The sequence below is a fragment of the Vanellus vanellus genome (assembly GCF_965231255.1).
Source record: "Vanellus vanellus genome assembly, chromosome: 11".
Classification (NCBI taxonomy): domain Eukaryota; kingdom Metazoa; phylum Chordata; class Aves; order Charadriiformes; family Charadriidae; genus Vanellus; species Vanellus vanellus.
Window position 1 is genome coordinate 22,163,893 of NC_138916.1, and position 23,828 is coordinate 22,187,720.

The following is a 23,828-nucleotide window of genomic DNA, read 5'->3' on the forward strand; positions in this document are numbered from 1 at the left end:
ACCTGAAGACATGGTGTTTGGTAACGCCACCTGCCCCTCCTTATCCCATCCTTCTTTTCCTACTTCTCACTCTTTTCCGCAATCCATGTGGCATTGCCCCTCAGCTGCACTGGAAACAGAGTTGGGCAAGAGCATCTCTCAGTTACTGAAGGCAAACTTCCAGCTATGTCCTGAGTGATCCCTGGCATCTGAGACATCCAAGTGTGGGCTCAGACCAGCACGGCTGAGCTCCTGACTCAGCCTCCCCCATGATCCGGGCTGACTCACCCCATTCTTGTTCCTTAGCACCACCGGGCCTGTTGACACTAGTGGGTCTTTGGGAAAAGGGAAAAGCCTTCTCCGTATGTCTGTCCCATGTCTAAAGCAATGGGACTGTGAGCTTTGCTATGCCTCTGGACATTTGCAACATCTTCACTCCAGCTGTTAGGATGCTGTAAGCACCGTAGGGCACTGCTACCCCTCGACCTCAAAGAAGTACTAAGGCTCTGCTGTAACACATACGATTAATAATTAACAAGTGCCATCAGGAACCCAACCACATCAACCTTCCTGTCCCGCAGCCCATTGCAAGCTGCTGACCTAATTACGATCTCTATTCTTAGCTCCCTTCTAGCCCCACTGAGCAGGCACAGCCTGTTCAGTACCCTCCAGGAGAGGCCAGGTGTGATCTCTGCAGTGCAGATGCGCTGATGCACCACAGGGTTATACCACCACCAAAAGACTCTCAGAGGAGAGGTGAATGGAGCCTACTGCTTAAACCCTGCTTCAGTCCGAGCCTTACCAAACACCAGCTATTATTTCCGGAAGCCTCAAAAGCACAGCAGATCTGGATTAATAAGAGATGCGTGTGGAGAACACTGGAGGACCGCAAACCATCCCTGAATCGTGCCACCCTTAGTCTTCAGGAGTCGGAGACAGAGTTGCCTGTAACACACGAGCCTGGCCATATCTGACAGCTCCAAACATCATGCATAGCCAACGCTGTGTGTGGAAGAGACCGGTTTCGCCTCAGGACCTGGAAACAGCTCACCTATTTCCAGCCTTACATCCCTTGTTCTGCTCTATTATCTTTGACACCTCTGTTGCCTCTCACTTCGGTGCCAATCCCAGGCTTAGCTGTTCTGCCTAATGGGAGGTGAGGGCTCTGAATTTTGTATCAAACCCTCTGTCACCACAGGCTGCTAGAGCTGTCAGGAGCACGGCATATCATAGCCCCACCGAACTTCACAGACAGCTGAGCTGAAACTCCCCCTCCGGCTCCTGGGAACACGCTGCTGACACTTGAGCTACAAGAAGTTTTCCCTCAGTGATGTGAGTGGTGCGATGCACGCTGGCCCCGTACGAACTCCAGCCAAGGAAAGAGCTGTGTATTTGGGTGGGTGCCTGACGCTTGTCTGCACCAGCCCTTCACAAGTTTCACCCAAAATCTGTGGTCTCAATCTTGTTCCATACGTGCTTGAAATCACTAGCATTGCTAGGCTCAGTAAAAGGGAGACGGAGCGAAAGTTTACAGCTCACGTTAGGCAGAAGGTCACTTCTAGCTTTAAAGATCTATGCATTAAGCTAGACAAGCTGTACATCTCCTCCTTGATCTTGCCATCCTCTGAATTCATACTTACCGTGGTTTGCTTAGCACTCTCTGCTATAAAGGAGGATCAAGAGCATTTTACAGAATCCAGCAGATGCATTATGCAAACAGCTCCAGATACCTGCCACCCAGGAAACCAGAGCTTTGAAACACATAAACACAGTCCTCATGGCTGAGCTTTTGCGATGTCAAGTGGAGAGCAGTTCCCTGCTTAACTGCTAGTAAAGCGGGAGACCAGAGGGTGAAGTAAAACAGGATGCTAAAAGAAGAGAGGGAGAAGCAACAGAGGTCTGTGCCCAGCAGAAGAGGCACAAGGAATGGGACATGGCAGTTGCAGGCTGGAACTGGGATGTCCCCTTCTCCAGAGGTGAAGCAACATTTGCTGGTTAAATTAACTACTTACAGTAAAAATACAGCTGCCTTATCCCACCCCATGTTTTCTCTCTCTACACATTTCCTTGCCTCCTAGAAGTACAGACTTTAGCAGTCTTCTGTGCCCACAAACACGGCTGTGGAAGCTCTCTCCCTGCAGTTCCGCCCCCACAACAATGCAGGACCCTGCTGCCTCTGCCACATGGGGTCCTGCTGGGGGAAGACCACCCCTGACCAGGTAGGACCATCACCCCACTCTGGTTAACACTGACCTTTGCCATCAATGGCACCACCCACAATGGGATGGACGCCTGGCTGAGGTCAGGGAGGCGAGATCAGAGCAGCACTAACCCGAGTTTGAACTTCCCTGTTCCTAGACTGCACAGTACCCGTGTTCAAAGCTGCGAGGGGAGCACAGCACGTGTCGTCAGGCCTCAGGCTGAGTGCCAACCCAGCATCCAGCACGTCATTCGCACATGCAGGGACTGAAAATCCACTTGTGGTAACAGCACGTCTGTTTCTGCGAGGTGGTGGCCAACTGCGAGTGCTGCTCACTTCATCACCACCTTCCCCTCGATCCCCAAAGCTCATCCCATTCAATAGCTGTATTTTCCTACAGACCTTTGCAGCAGGAACCGCCCAGGTTCCAGCACCCAGGGACAGGCTCTCCCTTGGTACCTGCAAGTCACTGCAATACAAACACCAAAAGAACAAAAAACGTGAAGGTGTTTCAGCTGCCTCCAAGCTCTGTCCCTGTTATCGTATCTCATACAAATATTTGGCTGAAAAATACATTTCCTGGGACACTGCTGCAGCAAGCTGCTACAACTGTCAACGTAAATGATGTTCTGCCAACGGCAATCTCGCAGTGTCATCTCTAATAACACAGTACTAAATCCCAACTCACAGGGGACATGTTCATCTGCTGGAAGATTCTTCAGTGGCACACTCAGCCCAGGCCTCAGCTCTGATGTACCTACGCCCACCGCCTTGATCTGGTCTTCCCATTCCTGCATTTATTGCAGCAGAGGCACAGGATCATGTGGAGCATGACTGTTGAGACTGCTGCACAAACATCGCTGCAGAGATGTTTTGTTGGTGCTGGGGAAAGACTGTTGTGCATTCTGATTCAGCCTGGTGTGAGGCAAAAGGTTTTACTCATATACCAGAGTGACAGGTCACAGCAATCACAGCTACTCTGCATGCACAGATCAGTAGTAGGGTGCAGAGGACACAAGGAAGAAAAACCCCACACCCACAATTAGGTACATATCGGCATCTTCCTCTGCAAGTGCACCGTGATGCCCAGCTCACCTGAGCAGAAAGACCTCCAGCATGAAATGCCCATAATCCCTCTCCAGACTGACCCATCGCTTCTAGGAGGGTAACTCCAAGCCTATTACATTATCCCTATTTACAGAGGCAGAAAGTAAAGTGTTAAGGAACTGATTTTCCTCTGTAGCCCAGACAACAGGAGAACCCAAGAGTCCTGGCTCCCAGGACCACATTTTGTTGGCTCCGATGGTTATTTGTGCTGCACTAGGGATGTAAGCCACTGTGCACCAGACATGAGGCAAACACATAGCAAGAGATAGTCCCTATCCCCAAGAAAACACACAAAGAACAAGCATGTGCATGACACGGAGGGGAAAAGTGAAGTGATAGGCAAGGTGACCTGCTGAGACCACACAACAACACGTTCCCCTAGCCTTTCTACTACTCTTCTTTGAGAGCCGCTTTATGAAGCATGGCAGCACTTCCTTGTGCATGCCAAGGACCTGGGAATACAACCAGGACACACAGAGAATTGACTCTTTATATACAAGTTCAGAGCAGGGCTTCAGAGCCTGCTTCCAGAAAAAGGAGCTACAAGAAACAGAAACAGCCACGTCGAGACCTGATCCCAAACAAAGGCAGCACGCACAGTCAAAGCGCCTGGGAAAAGCATCCTGCAGCCAGCTCCTAATGCCCTTTTTGGCAGAGAGCACTGCAGGGCTGCAGCGTTCATTCATCATCTGCCCAGGTGAGGGGTGAAGGGACAGAGCTGCCAGATGTGTCCTGCACTCCGTCCGCTGGGGAACAGTGGAGATCCAAGGGGAAAATCCAAGTTATCCCTATTTCGACAGTGGACTGTGTTTCAGGGCTGCGTGACTGTATCCCACTCTCCGTCTGCTCTCTTCCCGTCCAGCTTAAAATGCAGCTTCCCCAGGGAACGTCTGGAAATTTGCACCATGAAGTCTGCACAGCTGAAACATCTGCAGCGCTTACAGCACCACCGTGCACCGTCACTCTCTGCCCTGTCTGTGCAAGGCCAGCATGTGTTTAGCCACCAACACACAACACAGCCTTCCCCCTGTGATGGGGAAGTCACAAGGGAAACAACACCTTTGGGGGGTTTAGGCCATGCAAATATGACAGAAGGGGGTCAGGCTAATTGCTGCCTCTACTGGGAAAAGGCCTTTAATAAGGGAGATGGAACAATTCCCAGCCATCGTATCGGGAACAAGGGGGAGAGGGGGGAGGAAAAGGACAACTGGGCAGAAGAGCTATAGGGAAACGGATTCTTTTGCTATGCACAGCTAGTTCACATCCAGTGTTGTCTGGCAGAGGCATGAACACGGCATGAGTGCTGGCAACCCAGTGCAAGTGAAGTGTTTGCATTAGAACCAGCACGGCCCCAAAATCCATCACGAGCACACAGACTTGGCCATCATCACATGGCACTGCCCAGTGCCATCACTGGGACACCAAAGCTGCAGGCACAGCTGGTAAGGAGACACTAGGTACCACTGCACAAACCTTTCCCAGGGGCCTTGGCAGTGCAGTGGGACTGAAAGACTGGACTCCCATCTTACCTCAGCACGAACGATTCACTAGCCATCAGTAGGGAGGGAAGAAATAGTTTCGTTGCTCCTGCCTGCAGACACATAGGACTTTGGTCCCTGATACTTCCAAATAAGTAACTCAATAGCTGTATTTCAGACTATTGTTCTTTTGTTGTCGTGGTTTTGGTTTGGTCCCCCCCCCAAGATTTTTTGTTTGTTTTGGTTTAGTTTGGTTTTACTTTTTACAACCAGCAAAGGATTTCTGCCTGACCAGGTCACTCCCACTACTGTCAGCTGCTACTGAACAGGGAGAAAAGACTCCTCAAGCCAGTCCAGGCACCCAAAAATGTGCCTCTGATGGTGAAGTGCTGAAACAAAAAAGGATCAATACCATGCCAGTCACTCATGGAGGAGTTTGCAGCCTGCACAGGTCACTGCAGTTTCCCATCTGTCTCAGAGATACTTTTCCCCAATTATAAAAAACCCCAGAGATTTAAACAGGCATGTTTTTCATCACTATCAGCTCAATCTGGTGAAAAACTCAACCTCGCATATTTGTTTTTGCAGCCAGCGGGTGGTGTGGTGCTGCAGAAGCGAGATTTGGGTGAGAACTCCAGGCAGAAATCTGCTCAGGCCGGCTGGTGCTCCAGAAGGAACGCTTCCCATTTAACCTCTTCCACTGCCTCCATTTGCAAAGCAGATTAAACATTACAGACTTACAAGATACAGTCATGCAGAACGAGTTATCATGCCAAGGACAGCATATTCACCTTTGTAGCTTGATCAATATTACTTATCAATAGCGAACCAGACCCAACACGGGAGCTGTCTCTGGAGTGTGGAACTGCCCATAGCGAACGCTACCCTCGCCTCCATGCTTCATTAAGCACACAGAGGATCTGGCAGGGGCTGGCAATTAGACACAGAGCATTCAGCCCCTCACAAATTCTCTGCAGATTCCACACAGATTACCTCCACGACACAATCCATTGATCAGAGGTGTATTCTCAGGCTCCACAGTTAATTACACTCCCTGCTGATGGATGAACAGCAAAGCCATCTCTGTGAAAATACACTGGTAGCAGAATGCCAAGCAACGCAATCCTAAACAAAGACAAAAGGGGCTGGGAAGGATTTCAGAGCTTTCAAGGTTAAAGCTGCCTACAAAATACACTGGGGTCAGCAAGAACAGGAAACAGACATGGCAGGGGGGCACTGTCCTGAGAGAAGGGACAGCTCAGCCAGACTCGCAGCTCTGGTGAATTTGCCCGCTTGCAGGACGGGGATTATACAACACTGGGGAGGCAGCCAGGCGTGCTGGGAAGGATGCTGGAGTCTGGAGATCCCCATGGCACCTACGCTCTCAGCTACGTTCTCATGTCCAGACTTGCCCATTGCACTCTTGGTTTACAGAGAAAAATGCACTCGGAGACTGAGGCCCAGATCGGGAGGCAAAGGACAGCTCACACTCAAAGCCTTGCTCCAACGCTCTGCGTCACCGTAAGAAATCCCAGCTGAGGCTGCTCCCAAATACCACAAAAAGGTCTCTGGAGCCCACCCAACAGCTCAGCAAAGAGCCAGCAATACAGACACAGAACGCAACTCGGATGTCACTGTGCTTAACCTCCTCTGGACGCTGCTCGGCAACCCAAGGTAGACACAGCCCTGCCAACTACTCTAGCCTCCAACTTTTTCTCTTGCTAGCTTGGGCAAACATCTTCCTCTGTCTGCGCGAGCCTTCGCTTGTCTTGCCATCCAAAACCACTGGAGATAAGATCGCAACAATGCTGCACTTCCCCAAGGTGCAAGCAGGGTGCCTGACCCCTTCTAAGAGTCCCACAGCATAAAGGAGTCTAGGGCTATTAAAATCCACCTGCTGTTACAATCCACCTGCAAAATAAAACCCCTTGGTGCAGAGAGAAACAACCCCATTATTATTATTTTTGGCTGCCTAGTCCTGGGGCTTGGCCGAGCAGCCAGCTGTGACTCCCATGTGGCAACCCCTCCTAACCCAGCTTGCTTATCCCGCTTAAAAAGTTAAGAGAAATCTTTATTAAAACGCTTTCTCTGCAAGTTTGGGCCAAACCCTGCCTTGTGCAGAGCCATACCAGCAGGAGAGATCATCACCGATACCGCAGCTCAGCTTGCTATCCCACGCAATGGCTATGTGGCAGACGTGTGGCCAGGCCAACACACTCCTGCCTGCACCTTACCTTTTAGGACACTGAGGACTGCATCATTGCTGTAGCGTTTTCGGGCAGCATTGGTTGCCACGCAGTGGTAAGCCCCAGCGTCACTCTCCCGCACATCCACGATTTGGAGGACACCATTTGGAAGAGTTATAAACCTGAGTGATCAAAAGGAAGAGCATGAGACAGGCTACACCTTACCTGAGCTATTCATCAACTCAAAGCCCTTTTACCCCTTCTTTTTCTCCTGCAAATCTATTATGAGCAGGTCCTGGTAACCACAGCAGAATTGGCCCAAGAAACCTTTGAGCATCCCAGCTGGTGGTTCTTAAAAAGCAGCAGGGACACACCTATCCATCACCCTAGGGTCTTCACAACACAGGATAGGATTTTGTGAGACCAGGCCAACAGGACTTTGCTAATACAAACCAACTGTATAGTATAAAACAATTACATACACACATGCACATTTCTACATACAGATCTGTAGATGTCTCCAAGTGTACCAGTGCCTTTTGCACACACTATGGCCAGTTTCACCACTTGCTTTTCACAAAGGTTTGGCAGTCAAAGGAAAAAAAAACCATTGCAAGGAAGTCTCATCATCATCTTTTTCCTGCTGCACCTCAAGAATATGAAGGGACCAACTGATAAACAGCTGCACCTTCATGGTCCAAAGCAGCCAGGACACAGTGCCTGAAGCTGCACCATTCCTGGGTTGTGTTGATTGCTTTTGTTCTTCCAAGAGCTTCTGGCTTTCATAAGCTGACAAACTTACAGCCGGGCATTCAGTATCCTCCCCATTTGCCCATGGAGTGCTACTGGGCAACACTTCCATGGAGTGAAACAGCTACATGGCTCACAACATGAACACAATGCTTGCTACATTATACTGAACAAAGCAGATGATTAGCAATTAGCATAAAAGTAGGAGCTGGCTGTCAGCATCTCCATTTTCTGCCTGGATTCCTAGATGGCAGCCTCTTTATTCTTGAATGCAAGGCGCAAAGCCTACGTGATCCTTTTTAATTATATATGAGATCCATTTTTAATTGCAAGCCTCTATAAACAGAGCTGCCGAGCTTTGACAGGCAGCTCTGGGTTATCACTCTTCATTATGAAGAGGACACATTCAAAGGCAATTGCTAAGGGGAGGGATAGCAGCTATTCCGCAGGAACAGCACAAAGACAAATTATAAACATGAATGCCAGTCCTTCCATCCACAAAGATCCCAATAAGTACATCTGATAAGTAAAACTGTGGTTTTCCAGGTGCTGAGACAGCAGGAGTTCCATGAGCAAGTCATGGAACCAGGAGGACCTTAAGAGATCACCCACCCTGTGTTCAAGCCATGGTCACCAACAGCACACCTGCTGCTACAAACGTTTATTCTAAATCTCCCATAATGGCAATACCTCCCTTGCCCTAAGCAGTCTATTCCAGATACAAATATCCCTGTTGCAAGTCCAGCATCTACCCTGGACCTCACTTGCTGCAATCTGAGCTCATCACTTCTTGTTCTCTTCACAGCTGATGAAGAAACAGAACTAACAGAGCTCCTCCAGTAACCATACGGTATCTAGCTACACAATCCTACAGCCCGATTCAGGGACACAGACCTGCTGAAGCTTCCCACGTACACAAGGGCAACTGCCCGGCATCCCTAAAGCCATGCTCCCACTACTTACAATGACACTTTTCTCAGGATCAAGCTCTAGAGACCTCAGAGGAGGTGGTACACAGAAAGCCCTCATCGGGATGCCTCGTCAGGACTCAGGAGAAAGACGACAAATATTTGCATCCTCTCAGCTCTGCGGAGGGAAAGCCTCCCACTGCGATAATATTTATTTTTGTCGTGCATCTGCTATTTGAGTCTGTAATTAATATCAACATATTTCAAACACTAGGCAAGGCATCTCCCAGCCACAAAAAGACACTCCAATTATGTATCACAGATTCACTGAGGCTGGGAAGGACCTCTGAAAATTGTCTATAGTCTTTTCTCTCTCAGAGCAGAGTCAGCTACACCAAGTCGGTCAGGACAGTGTCCATGGTCATGTTCATCCAACGCACCCAGCTTCTCTTGAGGGCAGAAAACAAGCCACTGTGTTTCTAAAGAGAGCAGGAACTGGAGGCAAGGGTGAGTGAGTGGGGAGACTCGATCAACACATAGGTCAAGATGGTCCCCTCGGCAAGGCCAGCAGTAGAGGAATCTACTAAACACAATACAACCTGTTGGGAAAGCACAACAGAGGTGAGCATTGCTCTCCCAGGGAAGGAAGAAGGGAAGAAAGGCAGGATTTCTCTATCCACAATTTCTCCCAGCTGTTCACAAAGCCTCCAGCTCTTCAGGCTTCTGGCAGCCCCGAACTAGAAGACTCCAGGCAGCCTGCAAGGGCATTTTGATCCATCCCCAGGCTCTCTGCAAGGAAGCTGAGTTTGCCTGATGATTCAGAGAAGACAGTTGCTTTTCCACACAAAGGGCAAATCTTTTTGTCTGCTCACCTTTGCTATGGATTAAGCAGAAAACAAAAACCAAAGGACAGATGGACAAAGGCGCTGGGAAAAACAGAAATACAGGCACCTTGGCAGTCTCAGGAGTTTTGCCGTTGACAGCTATAGTGCCAGGATCTCACAGGAGACTGCTTTGAATGGGGGCAAAAGGCAAGCCTCCCACTTGCAGCAGGCAGCTGGTTAAAGAACAGCACACTCAGACCAGGGCTTACCTTCCACGGGCACAGAAGGCAGCAAGCTGCAAAGAACAACGGGGCACGAACATGTAGCTGTTCCCCTCTCTGCTCCTCCCCGCACAGACTTGTACAGAAGAGCAGGGGCAGAGAAGAGAGCCCAGAGGAGCTGACGGCTGCTCCCCTCTTCGGTGATGATTACAAGGGCGGTGCTCAAGAACTGAAATCAAGCACTGCTGCCTTGTGACCAAATCCTGCAACCCTACAGCTCAGTGCGCTACACTGCATGCATAGCGGAGAACATTCCAGCATTAACAGTCCAATTCTTACTTTCTCCCCAACAAACCGCTGGCACATCCTTCCTCACAGCCTTCTGAAGGTATACAAAACACACTAAAGAACCAGTCCTTGGGACAAGTTAGGAACCTGCAGCTTTGTTGCAGACTCAAGTCTGCAAGCACTTTTGCTCACACCTCAAGAGCCCTGTACGTGAACGTGAGCCATATTAAGGCACTCCTGAGACAAGACAGAAGTAAACTCTCCACACAAACAAAACCCTCACTTAGCCAAAATATGGAAAAAAATACTGTGCTTGCAGACCATGGGATCTGTAGGGTATGTGTTTATGTGCAGACCTCCAAAGACCTCCAGTTTTTAGCAAGTACTCATCCTGGCCCTAGAAAAAATAAACAGCAACTTGCAGCCTGGTGTGAAACCCAGCCAGCACCCAAAACAAAGAAGAGATTACGCCAAGAGATGTAGCACAAACCCCAAAGCAACTGCAATCCAGAGAAATCCTGCAAGCCACCTCTCAGCAGCTGCTGCGGATCCAAGACCGTGTTTTTTAAAAGTACTTCAGAGCCAGAACTGCAAAGTACTTCTGTGCCTTACATGAAAGTTAGATTTTGTCGTGAAGTTCAGCAGGGCAGGAAAGGTATTCTGCAAATATTACTGAGCACTTTTCTACCCTTTGGGTTGTCTAAGTATTTTTTAAGCTCAGCCTTCAGCACCTTCGAGGTGGCACCACGCCAGAACATGCACTCAAGGGCAAAAGGCAAAGAGTGCCCAAAGGCAAGATCAACAGAAAAGGAAAAGGGAAAGAAGGGGAAAAGGGAAAGGCAAGATCAACAGAAAAGGAAAAGGGAAAGAAGGGGAAAAGGGAAAGGCAAGATCAACAGAAAAGGAAACGGGAAAGAAGGGGGAAAGGGAAAGGCAAGATCAACAGAAAAGGAAAAGGGAAAGAAGGGGAAAAGGGAAAGGCAAGATCAACAGAAAAGGAAAAGGGAAAGCAGGGGGAAAGGGAAAGCAGGGGGAAAGGGAAAGCAGGGGGAAAGGGAAAGCAGGGGGAAAGGGAAAGCAGGGGGAAAGGGAAAGCAGGGGGAAAGGGAAAGCAGGGGGAAAGGGAAAGCAGGGGGAAAGGGAAAGCAGGGGGAAAGGGAAAGCAGGGGGAAAGGGAAAGCAGGGGGAAAGGGAAAGCAGGGGGAAAGGGAAAGCAGGGGGAAAGGGAAAGCAGGGGGAAAGGGAAAGCAGGGGGAAAGGGAAAGCAGGGGGAAAGGGAAAGCAGGGGGAAAGGGAAAGCAGGGGGAAAGGGAAAGCAGGGGGAAAGGGAAAGCAGGGGGAAAGGGAAAGCAAGGGGAAAGGGAAAGCAGGGGGAAAGGGAAAGCAAGGGGAAAGGGAAAGCAGGGGGAAAGGGAAAGCAGGGGGAAAGGGAAAGCAGGGGGAAAGGGAAAGCAGTGTGAGTACTCTATCCCTCTTAAAAGAAATCATAAACACTGACGTAGTAGTGTTACCTCAAGTGTTGCATCTACAGCCCCAGAGCCTGATTTTGTACATACACCTAATCATGCTATTCTGGAATACGAAATCATCATCCTGACATCTACCAATCCCAATGATTGCATTTTCACAGGCTCATCAGATGTGTGCACAGGAGGGAGTCCACAGTAATCAGAGGCTGGCCTGAGATCTGGTCCTTAAGCATGATGGGGTAAGGATAACAGAGAGCTCTGGTTGGCAGCCAACGTTTCCTGGAATTCACTTAATTCCTTCGAAAGTCAGTTATATTAAGTCCAACAACAACAACCAGACAAGAACGAAAAAGCAAATCCTTCTGAAAAAGCATATTAGCTAAAACATGATTTAAAAAGCAAGATCTGCAGCTAGAGATTATGGTCTGGCTTTTACAAGGGAGACAATTTTCAGGCTGCCCGTGTCGAAAGCAATCTCCAAGCAAGTAATTTCACAACATCCATCGAGCTGTCTCATTAAAAAGCCATCACCCTATCTACGGCACACTTTCCTCTGCAATCCTCTTTTTTTTTTTTTTTTTCTTTTTTTATTAATTAATTTTCTTCTCATTACAAAGCAACAGCCTCCTATAAACCTGTAGATGCCACACTTCAGACTCAATGATATAAGCAGTTATTCCTATAGAAACAGTCATTGCTGCAAAATTATTCCTAAACCTTACCCCACCCCTCTTTCCTTCCTCTCCTCCTGCCTCTTGGCTTAACTTCCCTGGGAGGAAATGGCTCCTTCTGCAGAACACAAAATCAGTTTCTAAGAACCAAAGGACAATGCAGTCCCCACTGATCCCCTGCAGGAGTGATGTCTACAGATCAACTAACAGCCAACTGATGGTTCATCCTCTTCTCATGCCTGTAACTGACTTTCATTAAGGAAAAGGTATCATGCTGCAAGATTCTTATCTTTTCCCCCTCAAAAAGAAAATTCAGGGTCTTCTACTAGATGACCTCTAAACATAGGAATAAAACAAATGGAAAGACCTCCCAGGTTACTGAGCACACACAGTACTCCAGAAGAATCATTAGCCCTGAGCCATCGGTCCACCATGGCAAAGGTTCCAGAACAAGAGATCAGTATTAAAAAAGAACTTGGTTTGTCTTTTTTTTTTTTTTTGGTGGGTTGGATGATGTTTGGGGGAAGGTTAATTTTATTCAGGTGCTTCTATCATCTCTCTCCTCATTCTATCTTTTTATGAAGAATTTCCAGATCATAAGTGGTCAGGTTTTGTTTAGCTTTTTTTCAAGCTAACCCAGGAAAGCAATCAGGGAATCACCTGGGCTCTGCTGGAACAGCTTCATGGTCCTTCTCCCACGTGATGACAGGGGAGGGCAGTCCTTCGATCCGACATTCAAACCGGGCCATACCATTTTCTTCCACTGTCTGCGACTCCGGCTGTTGGAAAAAGCGTGATAAGGCTGCGGAAAGAAGAAGGGAAGGAAAGTTAATAACTCAGTGTTTCTGCTGAGAAATGCAAACCTGTTATGATGCTTGAGTTAAGAAGGCGGTTTTTCTCTCACAAAGATAGTCTGAAATGTAATTCCTCACTTTCCCATGCCCTACAGACCCGCAGCAGTCCTAACAACAGTAACTAAAAGGTTTCAATGTGCAAATTTGCTTCTTGCCTCATTTTCTCCTTTAAGGCAACACTGTGAGAGAAAAGATGGGCAATTAGCTGGTTTCAGCAGCTGCCTTCCTAAATTCACTTGCTCCATTTGGGAAAGATATGTAGAATGACAAAAAGAAGGGAAGTGCCACAACCCTGAGAGACAAGAGTTTCCCCTTGCTTTGTGGCATTCCCGCAACCACAGGAAATTAAAACAAGGCAAGAGGAAGAACAAAGCCAGATGTCAAGTTATTTACACAAAACAGCTGCCCACAGGCTGGCAATGCTGGAGACTAGGGTGAGAGACCATAAGAATTACGATCCTCCTTCTCCATAGTGACCAGCTTTGCCTGCAGAAACCAACTTCATCCTACTGAAGCAGATGAGATGCAGCCAAGGGGATACAGACACAGCCACCTTGCTAAGAGGAGGAGGATGGATTTCATACATGTCAGGACACTTGTTTGCTCTCCAAGGCTCACCCCTGTCTATCTGCTTCTTTCTATACTTGCTTCAGAAACAAAGCACTAACATTTGCCATTGCTCCTGGACCGCACCCTTCTCATGGTTCATACACAACTGCCTGATCTTCCTCCCCTTCCACACAAGCAGCAACACCCCGTCAACTTCAGCAGAGCAGAACCCCCCCCCCCCGGGGCTGTCAGCATCTGTCCTATCAATAGCATTACCCAAAGGCATCTCAGTCACACGGTGGAGTTTTGAATATGCATGCAAGCTCCTTGATGGGAGCAGAAAGCTTGTATTCTTCTCTACCAGAAGAACTGGCTCATGCTTTCAATAAGTCTCTGTTAAACCGCCTTTGCTGTTAAACCCACCCTGCCGTACAAATTCATCCAGCAATGCTATAACACAAGTGCCAGAAATCCTGAACGTGGCACAAAAAAACATAAATATAAGCCAGAAAACAGGCTTGACTGCTGGGCCAAGCACAGCGCTGTGCTTATAGGGACCCAAGTGACCTTCTGGTCCTCCAACACAATCATATGCTTGTCCCACCACCGCTTCCCAAGAACATCCATCAATGCTTTGGATTTTATAGGACTCCAAAACTGAAGTTTTTTTTGCACTGCACACACAAACATGCACACACACACATACACACTTTATTGCAGCGTTAGCTTGGGAAAGTATGTACAGTTTTGAAAAATCAAATGTTTTTTACATGACCCATTTTAACCTCGGTGTATTCTCAGCTGTCATTAGTGTTTTTTCTTTAATTTAAATAGTTATCACATGTTTAAAGCAACTCATTGCTCTCCACAGCAGCTACAGACTGAATTCTCCCACCAGCTGTCTGCCAAGTCTGGTTTTTCAATTCAATACAAATGGCAATGAAAAATGTTTCCCTGGAAAAATGTGACAAAGACATTAATATGTAAGGCCCCAACTCAGTCAACTGCTTTAGTGTTATCTGATATACACTGCAGACCACTTTAACACAGACTAATTTCTACAGGTTACAAAACCTTCTAAGCTCATGTTAATAAAATTTGCCGAACCTAAGAGTTTAAAAGGAAATAGATCGAATGCCAGTGTGCATTCAGGATGGCACCATCAAAACAACCTTCTCCTGGCAGCAGATATCATTAATGCTCTTGCCTGTTATTCTTTTTTCATCCTACAAGTATAAATGAAAACACTTTGGTAGGGTCTGAAGGGTCATGTACCTGGAAAGGTCATGACAGGAGGCAGGAATACTTCTAAAAGACGAAATCTGTAGGCATCTCTGTTTCCTCCACTTCATGTCAGGTCACCTGTCTCTCTTCCGTTCATTATTAAGTGGCATCATCTAAGCTGATATGACAAGGTCCCAAAGTTTACAGCAGCTTTAGAGCAGTCTCCAGAGACTAAGGAACCTAAGTACCACATGGGGTGCCTGAACAGCAATGCCACTGCCACCAACAGTGGCGAAAAGGCTCCATAAATCCCAGCAGGCAGCTCCTTGCTCTTTTTGCTCTCCCTCAGGGCTGCAGGCGTGTATATTTTGTACAGTTTGGTAAGAGACAGAGGACGTCTAGTGAGCCAGGCTTACCTCTGCGCATTTTGGCATGAAGTGCAAAGCAGTACAAAAGGTGACAGTGCCTCCTGGGCTCCCTGGGGTTACCCAGACAATAACCTGTTCCAAAGCAAGGGGCTGCTGGCTATTCCTCCCCATCACCTGCACACTTGCGTCTGCAAGCCTGACATTCCCCGTTGAGAACTGGATCCTGCCCTTCACCTCCACCCAGCCCCATCTGCCTGCTGTGCCGGGCTCCGGAACAGCTCTTCAAAAGCAAGGAGCCAAGAAATGCACCCGTGACAGATTTCTCATTAGGATGTGGAGAAGCGTGACTAAATAGCGACCCTGATTAGGGAGCTGAGTGTCCCTCCAGCTCCGAGTGCCACGCAGGAACAGTCAGGCTTCCCAAGCAGAGTCACAGCTCCCTGGCAGAGCCAGCAAAGGCTCAGTGGGCGCCGAACGTTCAACTCTGGCACTCGCAGACCAAACCTTGTTTTGTCTGTCGGTGCTTTCTCATGGTAACTCTTGGGGTGGGATTCAGAAGCTGAGCAGCTCAGTCACCTTCCTTTTACACGATCAGGAGAGGGATAGTGGGAATCACCGAGAATAGGCTGAAAAAAATCACCTCTGCAAGCTTTGAAAGAAGCAGCCTGCAGCCTCCCCAGACAAGGACAGCACAGCGAACATGAGCAGGGACCTTTTGTGCACAGAAAGCAACACCGAAGCAAGGTAAGAACGGTGAAAAGGTTTCTTTGATGCAGGACCAAACAAGAACGCTGGACCTCAGCATTGGCGAGGCTCAGGCAGAGACAGACTTGCTGGACAGGCTCATCGCTTGGGGTCAAGACCACAGGATACTGTGATCCCTCGTGCTCCTCCCCTTCCATCCCAAGGGGTACCAGGGTGGAACGGAAGAAGCACAACACGTTCAGCACCTACAGCAGGACCCAACCTAGGCTCAGAGCTGTGCTGCAAACCACTGGTGCTGGGAGGAAAGAAGAGAATCAGCCAGAGCAAGGCAAGCCTGCTGTGGGAGGACTGGAAAGCAGGTCCTGCTGCTCTGACGCACTGCACAGACGTGCGTGAGGATCACAGCGAGCGCAAGACAGGCTCCAACACACTGTTCACCCTAGGGCCACAGGGATCCTTAGGAGGGGCTGTTCTCCTCCCAGAAACACGTTCTGATGGAAGGACTACTGCAGAAGTGCTGCAAAGTGAGAGGTTTTCACGTAGGGAGGCAAGGAAAGAAGATGCTTGAGGGGAAAAGGGAAACGAAAATGACAGATACATACTCAACATTATTTTCAACTCCTCAGCTAGGGTTCAGCTTGCAAAGCCATCCCGAGCCATGAAACGCCCCCCAGCCCTGTTGCACTTATTACCCCGAACACTTTAATGGGCCACTCAGTAAAAATTACCCACTGCAGGTGAGAAGGTGAAGAGCATTACAGCAAATTGCCTTCAGCAACATGCCAAAGCACCAGGCTCTGTGCCTTCAGGAATGGAGCACGCAGCTCCCTCCCCACTGACATGTTAAACCCAGCTGGAAGCAAGCCGTGTTTGCCAAGGCTTTCAGCCCCAAGCCCAGGGGTGACTGCAGTATGGTGAAACCCAGCACCCTCCCCCTCTCCCAGCAGCCTGATCGGTGCAGGAGGCCGTGAGCTTGGAAAGACTGCCAGCCAGCAACACTACACCCCAGGCAGAAAATGCAGTCTATGCAAGGAATTCAGCCTTCTGAAATGGGCTTGCTGCTCTCTCCCACAGCGCTTTGCCCCCAGACTCTCCACACGCTTGTCCCCTTTGTACCTTTTACAATTATTAGTAGACTGTCTTTCTAAGATGGGGGCAACTGCAGCCCCCATTGAGATGACGTACACCGTCCAGACAACCAGTCTCTGAACGGCTCACCTCTGAACAGGCCGGGGCGGTGGAAGGCAAGCAACACAGAATGTCATGGAAGCGATTTGCCACGGCCCCACAGCGTGGTGAAGGCAGAGCCAGAACAGCGCTCGGTCTGCAGGGCCATACAGCAGCATAGGACCTGTGCTGGGCTTGCTCCTGCCTCTTCACAGCTGCCAGTTCCCCACCTACTCGAAACTGCATCTGAAAGTAACATCAGCAGATGAGCCTGTGCACTCACCTGCTAGAGGTTCTCCTGCCCAGCCTGGCTCTGCCTACAGCCATTGGCCTTCACTCACCTGTGCACCTAATCCACAGAATAAATAGCATAAAATAAGTCCTTAAAATAAGAGTAAATCCCAGTCTGCCTTTCCTCAAGTCCCAGACACATCATGCGTGCACACGGGCTCCCGCAAGAGAAGAGAGGCTGTCCTTGTGGAGAGCAGATCGCGGGAGCCCGTGTGCGTTGATTCCTGCTGTGGCCTGTCCCTCCAGGTGCACCAACACACCAAACCTCTCCTGCGCTCGCTGCCAGCAGCCACGCAACGCAGGGCCATTCCCTCCAGGCACAGCAAATGTCTTCATCTGACAGTCACAATTACTGTAATTTTCCAGAACCTCCCTCGCACAAAATGTTTAAGCTAAATTAACAGCTTTAACACATCTTCACAAATGTAATTATTAACAGGTAGAAAGCTATACCTTCCCACAACTAAAACACCACCTCTGGTACTTCCACGTGGGAGCACACAGGGCTCGGGGAAACCAGCAAACCTAATTTATCAGCCTGAGCAGCTGTTCACTTAACAGGATCCCTCACATCAGCAGCCATCAGAGACTCGCTCCTCCTCGTTTGCCACGGCCACCACCACCACGAGGTGTGGATGGAAGACTGTGGATGGATCCTCAGCTCAGGGAAGGAAACTGCTGGTCAGAAGCACAGGCTGATGGCAGAGTTAATATATCCCACCTGCTAAAAAGGTTTTCTTCTACTGCCCCATACTGATCAGCAGTGCCCAGGGCAATCGGCACAAAGACTAACTCCGTCTACACATAAACAGCCTTGGATAGACTACTGTATTCAGTGACAGGGATTAAAAAAAGGCCTTTACAGTCCCCATTTGCACCAGCTGAATGCTAATGTAGCAAGTGCTTCTGCCCAACCCACAAAACAAATCGAAGCGAGAGATGCATTTCATTAATCAATTCCCTCGCTGCTCTCCATTCAGAAATGAGCATGTTATGTCAGGTGCGTGCGTGTGCCACAGAAGCAGCACTTTCCCTGTGCAGATGGTAATAAAAGGACACATGAGTACAGACAAGGAGAGAGTTCACCTGAAATTTCCTGTTTCTGGGAGAAACCCAGAATGGGGTGGAGAGACGTGTCACCTATGTACACTCCTCTGGAAAAATCCAGGGGGAGCGAAGGACAATTAAAGTCAGTCTCCTGGTTTTGAGATGTCTCCACTTGTTCTCACTCATGAGACACCAAACAAGAAACCCAGGTCCATAACAGAGGCACAAGCCATCACTACTGGGCAACAAGCATGGTCCAAACTTCAATGCAAGTCACCCCTAAAAGGGAATATATCCTAATTCAGGGTGGCTGGGATTGGGGCAGGAGCAGCCGAATAAATCTTCCTGGATTAATGACACCCTTTCTACTCCAGGTCCCCTATCTCCCCAGACAGTATCAGTACGCAGGATCCCTGACCCCATCGTCACAGCCCTCAGGGATCCCTTCACTTAGCGAAATACTGGAACCAGCTATTTACCTGGCACTACAAATCACTGAAAGGAGGGAACAGGAGGGATGGGTGACCAGCAATCTGTGGGTGCCGCACGCTAAACATTTTCTGAGCAGAAAAGGAGACCATGATGCAAAGGTCAAAGATTTTCCCCTAATCTGGCAAAAGCTTCACCTGCCATCAGGAGTGCTTGTTTCTACAGCACAGCGCTCACAGACTGAAAGACGTGCTTGGCCAAACCTGGACCACCCTGCATGGGGTACCAGAGGCTAAACACACCACAGTGTAAAGTGGGTGTAAGGATATCCACTCTGCATCTTCACCTACCACAGCTCTGAGCAAGTGCAAAAGCACCTCAGCCCTGATGGTGTGCTATGCAGCTGCATTCTTCAACATTCACTAAGTCACTGTACTAGAAAGAAGTATTACTGTATTTGCACTATTTTCTACCCTCACCTGTTTGGTAGGGCAAGGAATCATTTCTTGGCACTCACACACTTAAAATAGCCCCGGGTGCCATTCCTGAATACAAAGGAATTTTATTCTTGAAGGCCGCACAAAGATTCAGCAGTTCAGGTCTTGGAGTGTTGTTCTCAGAGATCGAAATGAAAAACAGCCCGAAGAGCCCTTTCTTTCATTTCTTCCATTATAAAGAGATATTCACCTCACAAGACAGACACCAAGTGGAGCCACAGACTCTTTGTCATGTAGACAGCCGTCTGTCAGAGCCTCCACACTGCACTTCATTGTCTGGAGTTTTCCCTGGAGTTCAGAGATTCGCACCATGCTGAGATGGGGTAAATTCTGCCTGTTGGGAACATCTGAGCAAACCCAGCGGCACCTACTGCATTCACCAGCTATGGAGGGAGCTACAGCTGCTTGGCTCTGCCCTGGTGTCAACATTGCTTGCTCAGCATCAAACTCCTCAAGTCCCCTCTATGCTCCTCCCAAAACTGTGCTGACTGTTCACCAGGGAACCCAGAAGAGACCAGCAGTGATCTGAAGGCAGCTGAGCTGATGTGCACGGCCAAATCTAGTGTGTGAGACCTGGAGCACATTCCCAGCGCTGCCATCCTCTCTGCTCAGGGTTATGACCTCCTCCCCGCAGCTCTCCATTTAAACTTGCTCTCAGTTCTTTACAGAAGAGCTTTTCCAAGTCCTTATGAGACCAGACCACTCTGTCACAGCAAGACAGGCTGGAAAGTATTTGATCAGCTCCTCATTTGCATTGCACCCAGCTCTTCAGGCCCAGCACCAAGAACTGGGACTGCAGGAGGGGAACACTCCTGCTCACTGCAGTCAGCAGCCTGGGCTCTCATCAGAGAGCTTGGTTTTGCCAAAGATTAAGCTCCTGCTCTTCCGCTACTCACTGCGCTAACGGCAGAGCTAAGCTTTCACAAACAAAAGCCATCAGAAGGGGAGAAGTCCAACATCCTGTCCATCAGGACCTCACAGCACATAAGATGAAAGATCCCAGGGCCTCCTTTGGTGCATCAGTTCCCAGCTATGTACACAGCCTTTATCATTTTCATAAGGCCATATTCAGACACATTGAAGCCGTCAAAGCCACCAGACATTCCAAATGGGGAGAGCAGTAGGTGCTCTTAGAAGCCTGTTAAGATCTAAGCCAGCTACTGAGAGCAGGGACAAAGAGGAACTTGGACCACCTGAGTATGCCTGGCTTGTTTCCAGTGCTTTTTGCCCCTCAAGCGACCATCCACATCCACCTAACTGTCTCTCAGTGATTAACTCTTTTTATCAGTGTAATTCTTCACTCAGGGCAGATCCTGATCTGGACAGAGCTGCAGGCCACCCACTGCCACCTCTGGGATGTGGATGGGATAAAAAGCTCAGCACAGTCGAGCCGGGAGCACACAGCACACCAATGCAAGCGGCCCCATCCCAAACACAGCCAGCTGTCCCCACACAAGTAATGTGGATAGTGTGTGCAGGAACGCACCTACAAGTGACTCATCAAGAGGAAAGGCAACGGGTTCTTTCTCCCAACCACAGCCCCATCACCTGGCCCCTCAGTTTCAGCCAGTGTTCACAGATCTAGGGCAGTGCTCTTTATCTATGTCACTGGGGCAACAAGTCCATTCATAGCCTTGGCCAGGATAGCCAGAGCTGTCATAGCCAGACCCCCACAGTCACCTCCCCAGGCAAAGGGTGCTGGCACTCAGGGCTGTGAAGTGTGGAGTTCTCTGCAAAAAAAAAACCACTGTCATTTGGATAGCGAGGAGGGTCCTGTTTTTAATTCACGGTTGATGGCACTTACCCAGGAGAGTTACACAGGATGTTAACAGTGGGATAACAGAAAGACACCAGTGCTTATTTGTGGACTATCCCAAATCCCACCTACACATCATTAATAGAATTTCACTTCATAGACACTTTATCTCAAACTCTCTGGGAGGCAGACAGTCTGTATAAACACCAGGAGGGGAAAAAAAGAAAGTCAACAAAGAACTCCCAACACTTACTTGAAAATCTGACTGCAGCCGTTTGACTGGTGACAGCCCCTAGGGAGCTGTGAGACACGCAGGAGTAATTACCCTCAGCATCAGCCTTCTCAGGATATTTACTGTCTTTTGCCACAGCCTGGGATGAGATGAAGAGCGATCCATTCGGAAGCACATGGAGATGTTCCTGCTCCACTAATGGAAATCCATTCTTCTGCCACGTGATATTGATCACCTGCTCAACAGGGGCCAGGTTACAGTCCAAAACCAAGACTTGGTTTGGCTCCAGTATCACCTTTGCAGGACCAGCACTACAGCTCAGCTCCAGAGAATCCCCTTCCAACAGCCTCCCTGCAAAGAAAAGACAGTGTTGCAGTGGGAGTTGCATTTCTTGGTTAATCACATCCCAGTTTTACACAGTGATGGAATCGCGGTTCTCCATGAGCGTGGTTGGAGATAACAGGTGAAATTAAGCCCTGTTCGGTGACCAGCACCTCCCATGACACTTGTGCACTGCATTCTCCATCCCACATCCGTAGGGCTGCACAACCTGCATCGTTTCTGCCACCCTTCTGTCCACACTTGCTTTTTCCATGCTGGATTCAAGCAGAGAAGAACAACTGGATGAAAGTGAAGTGACAGCAAGAGCAAGCACAGAAGATGCAGCAAGGGCCCCAACCTGCCATGGCTGCCCATGACAAGTGAAGGCTCCCCCCTCACCTGCCTGCATACCAGAGCCTCCTCCAAGGCTGATCAACCCCCACAAGACAACTAAGTGCAAGCAAAGGTATTCAAGCCCAGCTCGGTACCCCAATGCCAATGATCACAACTTGGTTGGAGCAGTTCCCCCTCAGGGGGAACCAGCAGGAAGAGCTCAAGCCCAGCTGGGAATCCAGACAGACAGCATCTCCCACTGATGTTCATGTATTGGGAAACTCATTTCAAAGGAAAGACAACAAAAGAACAGCTAAAAATGTGACCTGCTGTCTCTGAGCATTTTATCCCATATAGGATTCTCCAGAATAAGAATGGATGGATGCATTTTCCCCACTCGAAAAGGATATTCCAGCTGCAAGCTGACAGTACCCAGAACATGCCCTTAGGCAACTCGCCTGCTGCAGCCGGAGGCCAGAGCAGTGACCAGCAGCAAGCTAAGCTGAACAGGTCTTGGCCTGGCCGATTTCCAAACCCACGGGCTCGTAGAAGAGCTCCACCTCTGAAACAAGGCTCAGCATTTCCTAAAAGAATATTGCCATTAATAAAATGCATTTGCCGTTAGAGTTCTCCAGAGACACTAAGTCAATGTTAGCTGGCAGCACTGCTTCCACACACCAGCAATTTCAATCTCTGCTGTGCTCAAACCATCACCATCCACTCTTTTTATGGCTCCGCTCCAAATTATTTTGTCACTGCTCCAATCAGAAATGTTTCCTGCCTCTATAACAAGTTTATCAACACTGGATATGAACCACATGGCTCCCTGCCCGTCTCCTATCGCAGAAGGCTACAGATTAATTTTATAGGAATTCAAACACTCTATTAAACCTGCTACTACCTACTGCTGATAAAAGGGCCGCATTTTAAAAGAGCGTGTGTTAAGCATGCAATTAGGGGCAATGACACGCAAAATTACACATGCAGGGAGATGGAATTATTTCAAGGCGTGTGCCGGAAACTGCAGGTTTAGAAAGGAAGGGCCTAACCCCGCTCACTCGTGGGGCTGATTTGGTGCCCATCCAAGCCCGCGGGGATGGGAACTTGTCAGGTTTGCCCTCGTTGCAGGTTTGCAGAACGACCAGATGTTGGCCAGCTATGTCCCTTCAGTAACAAGAAGACTACACAAGAATCCAATCCGCCTGATGCCTGTTGATTGCCATCCCTACAGGACCTAACAGACCCTGCCCTGAGCACCACCATCTTCACTAGGATGTCCAGAGCAGTCTCCCAGCACCCAAAGCCAAACCACAGCAGGATGCAGAGATGCCCAGTTCATGCCATGCTACACAGCCAGCACAACAGCCAGGCGCTGTACTCCATGACAAAAGGGGCAGCTACAGCCGATGCAGAGCCACCTGAGAGTCCCTGGATTTGAGGATTCCCTGCATGCATGCTTCCACTGTGCTGCAAACTCATGGTCTGGAGGAAGGGGCATAGCGAGCAGCAGCAGTTGCCATTGAGTTCCATATGTGAACCCACCACAATGTAACTTCTGGACTTGTGAGCCAGCGCAGCCCTGGCAGGTTCCTTGCTGCCTGGCCCCCTCACGCCAGGGAGCAAACTGAGGAATGTCACCACACAGGGACTATCACCAAATGCCTTCCTGCAAGGGCAATTCCGCCCATTTGTGTCTCCTAGGGAAGACTAATCCTTTGAGGATCACAGCAAGCTACAAAACTCACTCACTGGCTCCACAGGAGGCTAAAAGTAGGGGAACGTGGAGCTGAAAGGCTGCTCCAAATGCTCTGGAAAGATACTGCCTCTGGAAGCCTTCTGTCCAAGACAGACGGTACAAAAAAAACTGTATGAAATAGGGAGAATTAAGGCACAGGGCAAGTTACCAGCAAACACATGTGCAGAAGGTGACATGACCAAACACAGGAGAGGGTTAACGGTCTGAGGCTGGGAAAA

The 23,828-nt window shown here is 49.1% G+C and overlaps 1 protein-coding gene across 1 annotated transcript in view; it reads right to left on the bottom strand.

The window, feature by feature from the left end:
* IGDCC4 (immunoglobulin superfamily DCC subclass member 4) overlaps positions 1–23,828 on the bottom strand; it is a gene marked incomplete at its 5' end in the record, with an annotated part of 94,768 nt that overhangs the window by 38,568 nt on the left and 32,372 nt on the right. Inside the window, 3 exons of the mRNA XM_082488708.1 lie at positions 6,999–7,132; positions 12,742–12,883; positions 21,222–21,551. Coding sequence (XP_082344834.1) covers positions 6,999–7,132; positions 12,742–12,883; positions 21,222–21,551 — 606 coding nt within the window. The remainder of the gene's footprint in view (positions 1–6,998; positions 7,133–12,741; positions 12,884–21,221; positions 21,552–23,828) is intronic.